General features: G+C 36.5%; 1 protein-coding gene across 5 annotated transcripts in view; it reads left to right on the top strand.

Annotated features, from left to right (window-relative positions):
• Positions 1-14,877, top strand: part of LOC139968726 (stomatin-like protein 1) — a 57,699-nt gene that overhangs the window by 37,110 nt on the left and 5,712 nt on the right. For all 5 annotated transcript variants that reach the window (XM_071973042.1, XM_071973044.1, XM_071973043.1 and 2 more), the window contains exons 2-5: positions 1,274-1,465; positions 4,740-4,846; positions 11,283-11,349; positions 14,298-14,380. In XM_071973042.1, the coding sequence (XP_071829143.1) occupies positions 1,274-1,465; positions 4,740-4,846; positions 11,283-11,349; positions 14,298-14,380 (449 nt within the window). The remainder of the gene's footprint in view (positions 1-1,273; positions 1,466-4,739; positions 4,847-11,282; positions 11,350-14,297; positions 14,381-14,877) is intronic.

Raw genomic sequence — 14,877 nt, 5'->3', positions numbered from 1 at the left:
TGTTATCACCCTCACAGTAACAGATCCTCAAGTTAATCTGTAAAAGAGGTTATGATTGGGTGTATGGATCTCATTGTGAATATCTTGTTCAGTTCTCATTGGAAAATCTGATCCTATTCTCTGGTCTTGATCCTCCATATGTTATTGAATCATGCACACGGATCACATTGTATAGAATTTGATTGTTTATCATCCCAACGGCAATTAACATTGGAAAAAATAAATCCCCATGCATAGCTGGATCAAACAAATGGAATTGATGGTGCATCGACCAGACAATTTTGAACTCGATTGCACTATCAGATATACAGAGTGTATCGCATTTATTGAACTTTATCCCCTTCATGTTCTATCACACATTTCGTGAAATCCAGACCTGCCTTAAGACATGAACCCCACTTTGCACAAACTGATAGTGTAAATGCTTAAAGGAACTTATATTTGTGTGTTTTAAACTCATATCAGGCAATATAGATTCAAGAAAAAATATGATAATAAATTGAGTGCAAAGGCTGTTGGGCACATGCAGCATGTCTACACTTTCTTTGAACCATGTTTCGGGTATTTCTTTGTGATATTGAACCCATTTCGAACATGTATGTTTTTTATCTGTTTATGCGATATAAAGAAACAAACTCTACAATACAATACTTTAGTATTACCGAAGATTACCGTCTCATTTCTGAATCGAACTGAATCTAAAAATCTGAATCTAAATTCTGAATCTAAATCTTAATTCTAAATTGTGAATCTTAAAAAGGGAGTTTGAGCTCAGTAGTTAACACCGGTGCCTTTCAATCATAAGGTCCCGAGTGCGAGTCACTCCAAGACTAATGTATGTCGTCCATTTACAGAGTTGTTGACAATTCATAATCATGGACGTTAAATATGAATGTGAGAGTCTGACTTCGGTCAGCTTGTGGTTTTGAGAAGCCAATGATGGCTCCTTCGCGAGTTCCTGCTTGCAGGAGGATCTAAAATACATACATGCATACAAACTCCACTCTGTTATAGAGATTTTCTGACTCTATTAAAGCCAGGAAAATTTGTCGAGACATCAAAAAAATGAAATCGAATATTCTTTCCTGCCGTTGAATATATTATGAGCTTCTTTGTAAAGCCTCCAGTCGTCAAGCAGCTCTCGTGGACAATCCATGATTTACCGGCTGTCTTCTTAAAAGCACAGGGGAGGGAATAATAAATTTTCTCTCATCTTGTTAAATTTCCCTCCTCGTTTTAATGTTTTTTTCTCTCTTTCTCTGCCCTGTTGCAGATAATCTTCAGCTTCAGTTGAATCCGTCAAGACTCGCATCGAGCATGTCGCAGGTGAAATATAACCGCCTCTCCTCAGCCGATTCGGGCCTGGAGGATTCTGCCTTCGCCATCGACTTCAAATCTCCGTTCAGTTACAAGTCGGTGTATACCTACAGTAAATCTGCCGCACCGTACATAGGAGAGGAGAGAGGTGAGGAATCTGAGCACATTATAGACTCTGGGGAAATTGGTTTTAAAGTGGTCACTGAGGGGGAGGGAGGGGCAGGCGCATAGCCAGGAATTTGCCAAGGGAGGGGCGAAAATGTAGGCAATCTATCAGAACTGTAGATACGGCATTGCAAACTATCTAAGCGCAGCGCCAGCATAGTTGGCGCGAAGCGTACAAGCAAATTTTGGCTGAAAATGCCTCCCAGATTGCTGGAAATGGCACTTCCCAGGCCTTGTAAGTTGCATCTTAGCATTTTCTCTTTTGAAATTACTAGCGATATCATAAAAACATTAAATATGTTTTTTTAAATATGCTCAAGGGGGGCGGGCGGCTGCCCCCTTCGCCCCCCCTTGGCTACGCGCTTGGGGAGGGGAGGGGGCAGGTGAACACTGGGTAAGGAGGCACTATTTCAATGATGATCACATGGTTTAATTTCGTCTGTTCATTTGCTTGTTTGTTGATAATATTCCATTGTTTTTCCTCGTAAAAGTCTAAAGATAATGTTACCAAGAAAAGGTCTTATTAGATGCCTTACAAGATTGAATATCATTAGGAGTTTTGGAGGGTATGGGATGGTGGGGGGTTGGGGAAAAGAAAGGAGGGAGAGGGTTAGGTGAAGGAGATAAAAGTTGATGATGAAGACGTGTAGTCCCTATGTAATCCTGTTTTAATGCTAGTGTATTGTGCTCCCCCTTACCTCCTATATACAAAGTAAGGAAGATCAATAGGGGTATAGCGCCCCCTGTGCCAAAAAAGCTTTGCCAACTAGTACTTGTAGGCAATAGGGGAAATACATAGGTAAATAGTGGGTAAGGAGGAGCGAAAAATAGGCTCCTTAACCAAGTAAGTTTTGTGGATCCCTTTCTGCTTCATAAAAGTATATAACTTCAACACAAATGTTCTCAAATTTTTTTTTGTTATTCCATCAACAGTATGCAAGAACTAAGTTATCTTTAGTACTGTTTCATTCTGTATTATCTGTGTATTTTGATCTCTCAAAAGTTGGGTTTTCCTGTTACTTTACCTTTTTTTTAGGCTAAATTTTAGCCTCAACTATGACGCACTTGTTGCTAATATCGTAATAAAAATGTGGTTTTTGACAGATAATTTATGTTTTCCAATTCCTTTTGTCTTATTTTGGACATTGTTGGATGGGGGTTTATTAAATTTGATAGTTGACAGGTGAGTTATGTTTTCCGGTTTGTTGAACAACATTATTAACGACGACCTAAACTGAAGAAACCAAACACCATTTTGTCTCTGGCAAATTTTATGGTACTGCGTATGTGTTATATGATCACAAAAGTTTTTTTCTGTCATAAGTTCATAACTTTACCCACGTTTCTGACATCCTTGTCGCTTAATACGAACCTTGATAGTTGACAGAAAAGATGTCTAATAAAATAAAATTTATTTATGTTTAAAAAGTGTCAGTGTTGTACACCTCATTGATTGATTAAGTGATTTGTAGCTTTTAAAAAGGATAGAGAAATGCTTTGTCACGAAAAAAAAATTAATTTGTTTCCTAAAGTAAATTCTCCTCTTTTGATCCCTGTAAGTGCTTGAATGCAGTTTGGCCAGATTAGGGATTCGTGAACAAATGTATAACCCTAAAATCTTCCTTTCATACGTAATTCAATGTCACATTTCGGTCCAAATTTGTCAAAAGTTAAAATGAAAACTGTTAGTAATCTCATGTAAAATTGGATTACTATTCAATGTTATCACTCAAGTATTTAATCGATTGAAGAATCAATGAATCAATATATGCGATAGATGGGGTAGATTTGTTGCTTAGTTTAGGAGGTCTATGAAGGTAATATTTATTGACAAGATTTGCTTTTTGGCAGAAATGTGCAAGAAAAAGTGCTCCTTGAGGATATTCTGAATCTGTACCCCATAGATCTGGAATAAAATTTCGAACTAGAAATCCTTATATAAATCGCTATATGGAATTAATGCATTACTGTTTTTTCTTGCACGGTACTTTCAGTTCAGGGCCAAACATGGGGGAAAAAATTAACAATACAACAAAAAAAGTTCCTAGGAAGGGAAGTCATGATATAAATATTTATCTAAAATAAAAGAACTCAAAAATTGGAATGTGTTTTCTTTTAATTGTTAAACCTTCCATTAAATCTGCCCATTATTTATTTCATATATAATCTGAAATTTTTGAGCTTAAATTATTTTTTTCTTGCAAGAAAATTACGAGGGAAATGCCCATGCAAGTAAAAGAAAGTTAAGAAAGTCTTATTTCATCTTGACTAATTACTCTAAAAACTTGATTCCATCAAAACATAGTAAAAAAGGGGGGAAAGAGATGGGGGGGTGGGGAGCATATCAAAGTTCTCTTGTCACTTCAGTGGTCATCTAAATTATTTCAAAATTTTTAAACAAACTTTAAGAATGCCAGAATTCTTATTCATTTATTTCTTGGTCAAACATTGCATAAATCTTTAAGTGGTAGGTAACAAATTAACCCATAACTTCCCTGTCTCCTAGCAACAACTGCACTCTTGTACAGTAGCACCATCGATAGCCTTTGAAGCATTTTTCGCGCTTGTCGTGCGTAAACATCCAACCAGATGTAAGGTTGCGATGGGAAGTGGTCACAATATATATACTGACAGGCTGTCATCCGGGCCAAGTAATATCAATACACATACATATTTTAGTTTCACACTATGACCTAATTGTGATAATAATAATATGATAATAATAATAATCGTAATATGATAATAATAATAATATGATAAATATAATACAATATGATAATAATAATAATATGATGATAATCTGCATTTATTTTTACGACGCTTAAGCGACCGCAAATGTGGGAGAAACCCGCAAGGGCTTATGGATTACAACTTACACGTCGGGTGGCTTCCAATTCAGTACTTTAAGCTCAAATTGGAATCTTTTCAATTTAGAAATTCATTTTCAGATGGGAAGACCCTACATTGCTCTAGGATGAAAAAACCCAGCTTAATATGACCCGGCCGGGTATCGAACCTGGAACCTCCTCCCGATTGCTAAGCCTCATTGTTTCAAATGGTACCGCCTTTATCCACTCGGCCACAGCACCAGTATTCTGATAGAATTGAGAAAACTACAGGTTTTCTGAAGGATGTTGATTCTCATCGAACCGTCAAAAGTGGGGAGGTTGCATGCATCCCGAATCAAAAAGAACATTCACAGGTTTATACTTTAAGATTCAAAGTAGTCATTTCTCATTTCATTTCAATTCTTTCAGATTACAAACCATCTGTGTTGACCTTAGTCTGCACCTGGACGGTTATCATCATCAGCCATCTTATTCTCCTCGTCACCTTCCCAATCTCTGGTTGGTTTGCCGTTAAGGTAAGAGCAAACTCATCCCATCTCATTTTCTTGGAATTTTGGGGTAATTTGCTTGTTTTTACATCGTTTCTCAGTGGAGAAGCGATCGTCCATTCGAAGTAAGACGCTATTTTACAATCTACCTCGTCGTTGAGAATAATAATCAGCGCAAACCGTTGGCCTTTCTATTTCCGGGCCAAACTTCTTTGTTTTTAAAAAGCAAGAGCCTACTATTTCTTTCAATAAATTCTTTGCCTGAAATACATCTGCAAACTACCTTCCAGAGGACTGAGTCGGTTATTCGATCTGCCAATAAAACCGATACCTACGCTCTGCGGAGGCTTGAATTACAACAACCTCTCGAACAACCGCTTTCTTCTGCGAAATTTGTTCCAATAATTTCCATGCACGGTAGAATTTTCTGCTCTGTGCGGTTCCATCGTTTTTGGCCAGGGTCGAAACCCTAAGGCTGTATCGTAGAGGAGGTTATCGTTCTCGGAGGCCTCTTTTGAGCATTTCCGCAGTTCGGAGGGGAGAAATAAAAACATCCGCAAGGGAGGGTGTGAGGTCAATAGGTAATAGATAGAAAAGAAGTGAAGGTTTTATTCACATGGGAAGCAGCACTGCTTGTTGTTGCTATGGGGTGACTATACTACATATGTTTAATATGCTTATAATACAGTAGCTTATCAAGCAAACAGGAAAATTGGCGTTGTACTTTGTAAGGCTTTTTTATTATTATCATATCCTTATTGGCTGCTTTACTGCACAGATGAGCAAAAAATTCAAAGTGTGTGAGGTGAAGTGTGTTTACAATAATGAACTAGAGAATAAAAGCTTAAAGCAGCATTTTGCGTCCTTTTCTATGATTTTTCTCAACCTCACTGACTCCACTATGCCATAACGACATACATAACTAGCTTATCTATTTATATTTTACTTCAAATGGTGGCATAAAAGTCGAAAAAATTGCAACTTTCAACTTTGTTGTTCTCCAAGATATTTTCCGTTGGGAACCCAATAAACCTCGCCCATAATATGAATTAAACACTACGAACGTCATTGACAGATACGTAATATAACACCACGCTTGATTTGTGTACAGTCTATATGGCAGTTGTACCAAGAAGTTGCATAACAACTCCCTGGTTGTACCAACGCAAAGTCTTGAATCTATTTTTAGCAACGGCTCATAACTAAACCTGCATCTCTGATTGGTTGAATTCAAACTAGTGGGTTTGGGAACTGAATGCGATTAAATTTGTATGTGGAATACTCGCCAATTAACGATTTTGGCAGGGAAAAACTTGGCTAATATCTTAATTTGCTGTTTTGTGATTTGATGTATGTAAAAAACTCGATGGACATGTCAAAAAAGTAGAAAACGGCGACCAAACGCAAAATGCTCATGAATAAACATACTATTCACTGATTGGTGGAATTCAAACTAGTGGATTTGGAGATATGAAAACTTTGTCGAGGACACTTTTACTCGTTATCGACATAAATCGTTAATTACTCGCTAATTAACGCTCTTGGCAGGGTGAAACTTGGAGGGTATCTTAGTTTGCTGTTTTATGATTGATACATCTAAAAAAATCGATGCACATGTTAAAAAGGTGGAAAAAAGCGACCCAACGCAAAATGCTGCTTTAAAAATGTTGCTTTTTTTCCCCTTGCTGTTTTGGTGTAGATTTTTTTCTCTCACTGTCTGTCACAGGCAGCTATTTGCGCCTCTCTACATTTTTTCAAATCAGTCCTCACCTATGATAGAATGTTGCATTGTATTTTAATGACAGTGTTGGAATTATTTTTCATGTTTTGACTATCTGATAATGGCAAACTTGGCCTGAGGAAGTTCATAGAATGGCATTAATTTAGTAGTAAGGAACACTCTAAATACATCTCTTAGCAAATAGAAGAAAAATATCAACTCTAAAAAGATTTTAATATGAATTGAGAAATTAGATATTTTTTCATTCCTCACTGTTTCTTTTAATATTCCACCCCCCTCCTTTTTTTTAACTGACAAAGTTCTGTTTGCTTCAAGTCCCTCTGCTGTATGATAAATTTAATAATAGTAATAATAATAATAATAGTAATAATAATAATGTTAATAATAATAGTAATAATGATAAAATAATACAATTTATAAACCACAAAATACAAAAAGTTCCTAAGCGCTGTACAAAGAAACAATGAACACATAAACACAAAATACATTTATAGGACAGAGAAGACCGGAAAATTAAGTAAATAAATGAGTTTTGAGTTAAGATTTGAAAGTAGTTAATGAGGGTGTGTTGTAAATATTGAAAGGTCAAAGTATGCCAAAGCTTTGGATCATAAAATCTCTCAGTTACATTGTGAACAGCTTCAATTTACTCTGCTGACATATGCTTCAGACGGTTACATTAAAACATTGGCAAAAGCGATAAATTTGATTTAATCTAGTCAATTGAACATTTGAGGCATTCATTCGCAGATAGTTAAAGTGGTCTGTGTCATCGTTGTTTGTTCCGTCAATATGACGAACACCGGAGTTGTCCTTATTGTGTCACTTGTGCTGCTGGTATTATTTATCAGAGGTATATTTATATTTCCAATTAGGAGAAAGAGAGAGGTTTTAAAGCAAACGATTTCCCTGGAGTGCCGGCTGATTGCAATGGAGATAGTCAAAGTCGGAGAGTTTATGAAAGATTCCAAGAGCATGTTTTTTTTTCCCATTGTAAAAAAGAGAGATTAATTTTTTACTGTATATCAACATTGCAGTTTTACAGTAAAAATAGTTGAACTGATACTGCACTTAGAATATTGAAGTGAAATCAATATGTTATGAAAACTCTCTTTGTAATTTAAATTACTCACCAGTGGCGTAGGAAGGTAATTTTAAGTGGGGGGGCTGAAGACTGATGGCCGGCCTGGGGGAGGGGTCTAAGGGGAGGGGGTGTCCCCCTCCCCTTTGGAATTTTTTGCATTTCCAGGTGGCCTCAGATGCAATTTGGTGCAATATAGCACACTTCAACACCCACTCCATTTTGTAAACTTAATTTTGTATTTTCACCTGGCCTTAGATGCAATTTGGTGCTCCAAATGAGATTTTTTTCTCATTTGGAAATGAAAAAGGGGTTTTCTGACTTGCGGAGCGGGGGGGCGGAATGATACTTCCGCCCCTCCACATTTTTCACTGGGGGGGGCTGGCGCCCCCCAGCCCCCCCGGTTCCTACGCCCTTGTTACTCACCACTATGTAGAACAGACTTCAGAAGACAAACTTCATGAGACAGTGTGTACTACTTTGTTGCTTAAACATTAAAACAGTTTGTATCTATATTTAGCTGATTTTTCACAACACGACTCAGAATTGAGCAAGTTAAAAACCAACATTCATCCATAGTTCTCTTCTTCATGTTGAAAAAACAACAGAACAAATATAAAATGGGATAGAAATGCATTTAGTGAAAATGTACTTCCTAAAATCTATATTTCCCCTCCCCCCCCCCCTCCCCCCTTCTGTTTCTCCTGGAAAAACATACCACTGTACCTCGAGTACAACATATGGAAAGCTACTTCCTGTCTTTGAGATCTCTACCATGTTATTATTTCATCTTGGCGCCTCTTAACCATAGCAACCGTCTCCTTCAAGTGTCATTAGACTTCTGTCAAAAGTGTATTTGCTGGGGAAATGAAGAACAGCAGTGGGAATATGAGGGGAATAATTTCCACTTTATGACTTTTAAAGCAGTGTAGATGATACCTGAATGGAATATAATGAGGTGGTGATTGGATTAAAAGTATGATAGCTGTTTAAGGAGAATAGATCAATGGTTAAAACTTTGGTATTGTTCACTGGTAGACTGCGATCCAGCAATTTTGTATTCTGAAGGTTAGGGTATATGAACAGCTTTGGAATTTTCATAACTCTGTGAGAATGTGAGGTAATAATCTTGTTCTACTTTTAAAGATGGGGGAGGAGGGGGAGGAGAAATTCATTTTGAAGTTCTAAGATAAAATCTAATCAATTTTAAAAGCATTAAAATAATTTGTGGAAGACCCGAGGGACCCAGTTCTACAACATGAATGAATGCATACCATGCTACTCTGCTTAAATCACATACATTGGATTATGCCAGGGTGATACCTGTATGTGTCTTCATGCTAACATTAATGTGATCATGTTTCCAACACAAGACCTCATGCTCATGTGGTACAAGTCAGAGTTGACAATACAACTTGTATAACATGCTCTTGCCTAAGGAATACATTGTACATACTAACAGACCTGCTGTACGGAGAAGATGAAAATAATCATAGAAAAATATATGATTCGTCCAGTTACAATTCCAGAATTATAAATACCCATATATTTTTTTACTATTATTATTATCATTATTTTTATAATAATTTTTTTTTTTTTTTTTTTTTTTTTTTGTAGTCTGTTAATAGTTGGTCCAATAGAGATAATCTAAATTTCTTGTCAAATAACTAAAACCATTCTTGTTTATATCTTCACATACCATATTTCTATGACTGTATGTCTTATCACCCCTATCCCACCTCATCACACCCCCCCCCAATCCCATTCCAATTCTTGTGGATCCCTTGCCCAAGAGAAAGAAATCCTCAAAGTTGTTGTTTTTAGCTGTTCATGTTTTCCCAACATACTGGCTCCCATCATCCCCACCTCCCCCACCCCTCCCTCATCCTACCAAGGGTCTCTGTCCAGGTGCAGGGACCCAAATCTAGCCTAAAAATCCAACCAGAACCAGGTTCCCATGTTCCCTATTTACAAATTATCACAGGATCCCTTAAATGACTGGCCCATTGCTGTAAATGTGCTCAAGTACATACCTTTAACATTTGAAATTTTTTGATGTTCTGTTTTGGAACTTTCTTTATTAAAGTTAAACTAGGTTAGAAAATTTCATCGATATGACATTATCAAATAAAAAAATGTGGAAGAAAATTCATAATTTGATTGCTTTTTGAGAGAAAATTGCACATGAGGAATTTTTTTGCAAGCTTGAATTCTTCAAGCCTTCTTGCTGGGAGCTGAGTTGGAGAGGGAGCTATGTGTAATTGAGACATATAGGATGTAAACGTCTATAAATAAGTGGATAAATTGAAAATAATTTGACAATTTTTTTTTTGGACGTTTCAGACTGGCATAGCTCTTTGTCTTTACAGAAGACTGCCTTACTTCTCTTCCTTCTTACAGAGCAAATATGGCCAAGAAATGAACAAATCTGTGACAAATTTCTTTTATTGGTGTAAATATAGAATTGTTTAATATCTGCGCACTTTAGATCCAAATTTTGCATTGCCTTGACCTGGTTTCGTACAAAAAAATTCATTCACTTTTGGTTTCGTTGATAATAAGGCATATGCACAAAAAAAGTGATAACTATAAAAACCTCACAAGATCAAGTGGTTGTCAAGGTGATCAAATTTCACACCCACACTGTTTGCAGACGTTTCAATCACACCCTGACCAAGAGTCGTTAATCACGTCTAACGATGGAAATACGACGCTCGTGAAGATTTGGTTCGTCATCGACTCTCTCTCTCAGTCTGTGGTCCTGATCAAACGTGTCCTCATCCTTGTCGGATGTAGAATCTTACGTGATCGTTAAACAAGTCTCTGTTTTACTACACCCTTTGAGCTGTCTGCTCTGCGGGATTAAGATAACCCAGGAGTGGCACATGAAGAATACACTACAAATAGTGGGAGCTTTAAAGGGTGTGAAGACTCGCGCAAAAAGAAACGTCTTATGCCGGTAATCTGACCTAGGTTTGAATGAGGTGTAACATAAGTGTTATACACGATCCCAGAAAATAGACGCACAGCAATTTGACACTAGTGCACAGTCAGTACATGCAGCTGCGGTCAATACCCACAGCACAGTATACAAACGATACAGCGATGGACATCTCAGGTCCAGCTAAAGATAACAAAGTATCACGACTCATTACTGTCTGCATTTTGTAGCGACACGAACAAACGTCACTTGCAAGCAACAGAAAGTTAACTTTATTCAGATGGCCGCATGCGGTTTGGGGCGAGTCTTCAATGCCTTTGAAGCAGCTGTTTGGCCGTCACTAATAACCGAGCCTTACTAAAAATAAGATTTGTTTTGTTATGTTGCAGGTTCTTCACAAATATCTCTGTTATATAAAACTAAAGATGATGGAATGAATTTTGTGCCCCCTTAAGATTATATTTTGGATTTTGAGTTTGATTGTACATTATAAATAGGTGGGGCTATTCATGATTACATGTATCACTGAACTCAACCACATGATTTGGATTATGATCAAAATAATTGTTCTCATTTCAAGAACTGACTTTGTACAAACTGAAACTATTTATATAGTCAATTAGAATTGAGTAAGATATTCTGTGATAAAATTAACTAAATAAAGTTGCTTATTTCCCACTTTGCCTTCTTTTCATTTCAGTTTGTGCAACAGTTTGAGAGAGTCGTAGTTTTCAGGTTAGGCCGACTTCAACAGCCCAGAGGACCTGGTGAGTGTAAACCAAGTATTAATTATCAATTGTTTGAATTTTTAATCACTAACTGACTGAAGTCAAGAAACCTGAAATATACTGGTAATGACATATAAGTACAGCACCATGAAAACTAAAATATTTTGCAATATGCAAAGGGATGGTTTTAAGGAATGGTTGTTGGGAGAACACTTGCTTCTCTCCCCCTGCCCCCCTCCCCCAGGGGCACAGCTAGAATTTCTGATTTGAATTCTTTCCAAGGAGGCAGGCTTGACCTATTCTCTAAAAAGCAAATATCTATTTTTGGCAGACCTTACAGATATTTGACAGGGCCTAGGCCCCCTGCCCCCCATCCCTCAACTATGCAATTGCTTGTCCCTGCCCCCCTCCAACCTCCACCCTCCCATTCATCTGAATTGGAAAGAATTGCCCAAGCATTGTGAATCACCACAATGTCATGAGGCACCTTCAGAGGGTAGGTACTAACTAAGTTAAATACCTGCAGGCTTTATAACAACTTCAAGGTTGTTCTGCCCTTGTAATGTTTTAACCTTTGATGCATTTACCCGGCAATCACCAAAAGATTGAAGAAGGCCTACATTTCTAATAATCTAAAGTGTTAATAAAGGCTGTCCATTAGTCACTTTACAATGAGTGCTAACAATGTCGGGGTGATTCGGAGTTAAAGCGTCCGTGCGCATTTGCCTCGTCTATTTCCCATAATTCTTACCAAATCTGTTGCAAATTATACTCAGACTGGAAATTCCATATGGCAAAACTTTCAACGTTTATTTTTTCACCAAAGAAACGTCAGTTAGTTTATAAAGGTAGTATGAATATTGGGTTTTGTAATGTACAAAATGTTGATGCTCTATGTACAGTTTTGCATATATTATTGTTAATTATACATACACAAGCAAGAATAATTTAGTTTTCAAAGTTTGTGTAGTTTATGTTAAGGCTTGATCTGAACTGTCTCTTATGAAATATTACTGTTCCTGTTTACAAAGAACTGCTTTATAATATATCTTTGGAATTGTATAAGACCAATTTGCCCATTTTGCATAGCATTTTGCATAGCATTTTGCATAGTATTTTTATTTTGCATAGCATTTTGTATAGTATTTTGCATAGTATTTTCATTTTGCATAGTATTTTTATTTTGCATAGTATTTTCATTTTGCATAGCATTTTGCATAGTATTTTCATTTTGCATAGCATTTTGCAAAGTAGTTTCATTTTGCATAGCATTTTGCATAGTATTTTGCAAAGTAGTTTCATTTTGCATAGTATTTTCATTTTGCATAGTATTTTCATTTTGCATAGCACTTTGTATAGTATTTTGCATAGCATGTGCAATGTGATACAGGATAGATTAAGTCCTGACAATCAAGTCTCAATTTGCAACATTTTCAACATTTTCTTCAATTAGGTTAACATTCATGCATGATAACTGAAGTAAGTCATTAACAGCTTTGTTAATATTGAAAATTAGTATTAGAGTCAAAATACAGAATAAGTAAATAAAACTAAAAGTAAGTAGCTACTTTAACTTACTTATGCCAGCAACTGAGTCTGAAAATATCTCGTCTTGTAAAATGTTATAATTAAAAGGTAAATCTGGCCCTCCGGCTTTTATAGCCTCAGATTGGAAACCTAAAAAAAGAAATAATCACATTGAAGCTTGAAAAACCACCTGTCAAATTTGGCCTCAAAATGTCAGACATGTCTGTGTAGATTTTAAGGTCTGAAGAGGTAAAGGCAGGGTATTGTTTCCTTCTCACGAGTCGAACCAAGGTACCGTTGTCTATATGATACTCCGATGATGCCCAAGCAACAAAATATTACATATTCAATGTTCCTGGATGAACTCATGGAAGTATTACTTACCGTACCTCCCCTAGCAACCAAAAACTGAAGGTTGTATTTTGCTGTAATACAGCAGTACAGTTGTTCGAATGCCAGAAAGGCAGTTTGGCAAACAAGAAAATTTACTGCAAAGGAAAGTTTATAGTCTTGGCAAGCTTTAACAGAGGTATACCTTCTGCCAGCTTCACAATTACCATATTAAAGTGATTGATGTGGACTATATATGCAATACGACACAGACGAAATCGTGCACAACGATTGGCTGGTGAAAATTCAAAATGGAGTTTGCAGAAAATTTTACATTGCATCTTCAAGTTTTTGGCTTTTATTTTTGCCATCAAAATTAGAAACAGAAAACAAGTTGACAGATTCTCTTTATAGATAACGTTGCAACCCACTCGTTGCATTTTACAGGTTGATAATAAATGTTGAGAGTTTATTATAAACCCACCGATGTTTTCCAAATTTTGTTTTGACCTTCCCCATTGACTTGTTGATGTGATAAATGAGCTTTCTGGATATTAACAGAGTCTCTGAATTGGGATGGGTTCCAATTAACCTCTTTTAGAAAGCCATAAGATGAGGCTGTTCCCTGGGAGGGTTTGTGTTTTTAAACATCAGCTATCTCTTGGGTGTTAGGGGTTACCACAAGGTGGGAAACCCAGTTTCACTGGCAGTTCAAGTAACATGACTCGTTGGAAAGGAAAATATATCCTAGTTAGGGAAGAGTGAAACATCTACAATCTGCAAAGGATACGAGTGCTTTTGTTTGTAAGTCGCACAGAAATTACTGGGTGGTAATACTGTAAATAATCTAAACAAACGTTTATTTGGGGTCTTTACTTTTGGAGGTGACTGATTATTGATTAAGCACTTCTGCTGTGTTGCCAGAAGCATTATTGTGCAAAGTTTAACGCTTCATGATATTAAACATCTGCCTTCAGGTTCTTTCCCTACATGATGCAGGAAATTAAAACCATATTTTTTAAACATCATCAGTGTTATTATCAATAAAAATTAATTACCAATAATCAATTATCAATAATAATGATTTTCATATCAAGTTTATCATTTTCAATGTTTATTTTTTCTGGCAGGTATGATTCTTGTCGTTCCCGTCCTCGATTCCTGGAAGAGAGTGGATCTTAGGGTGCGGGCCTTTAATGTTCCACCTCAGCAGGTGAGTTTTCCCCATGGTGTCTCTGGCAGTTCTTGTCAGCATGGACTAAAGGGAGTTAAACCATGTGGTGTTTCAGATGTTGGTGGGAAGTCGGCCTGCTTCTTATTTTATAAAGTAGGTCAGGCATTAAGAATATGTGGTAGATGTGATCTAAACTATCGATGTTTGATATAAAAAAGCAGCAAACTTTTGCCAGGTCTTAAACATCTATAAATATACTATTTTGGTAATAATTCTAATCTAACAAGTTGTGTAGTGCTATTGAAAGAGCATCTAAGTTCTTAATGTATCATTAAGGCCAATAATATGACAGTAATGGTACAGAACTAACCAAATACTTCTGTTGAAAAAATGCTTGCTATTAAAAGAGAAATTATTCTGTAAAAAAATAGTTGTTACTCTTAATTATTAGCAGTTAACAAAATTGAAGAACAAGTAAGTCTGTAAGGTATATTTATAGTTCCATATCGTACACTTACTTGAGATTGGAAGGAGGA

This window comes from Apostichopus japonicus, chromosome 6 (genome assembly GCF_037975245.1).
Source record: "Apostichopus japonicus isolate 1M-3 chromosome 6, ASM3797524v1, whole genome shotgun sequence".
Taxonomy (NCBI): Eukaryota; Metazoa; Echinodermata; class Holothuroidea; order Aspidochirotida; family Stichopodidae; genus Apostichopus; species Apostichopus japonicus.
The sequence above is the reverse complement of the archived record's forward strand: the minus strand, read 5'-3'. Positions and strand labels throughout refer to the sequence as shown.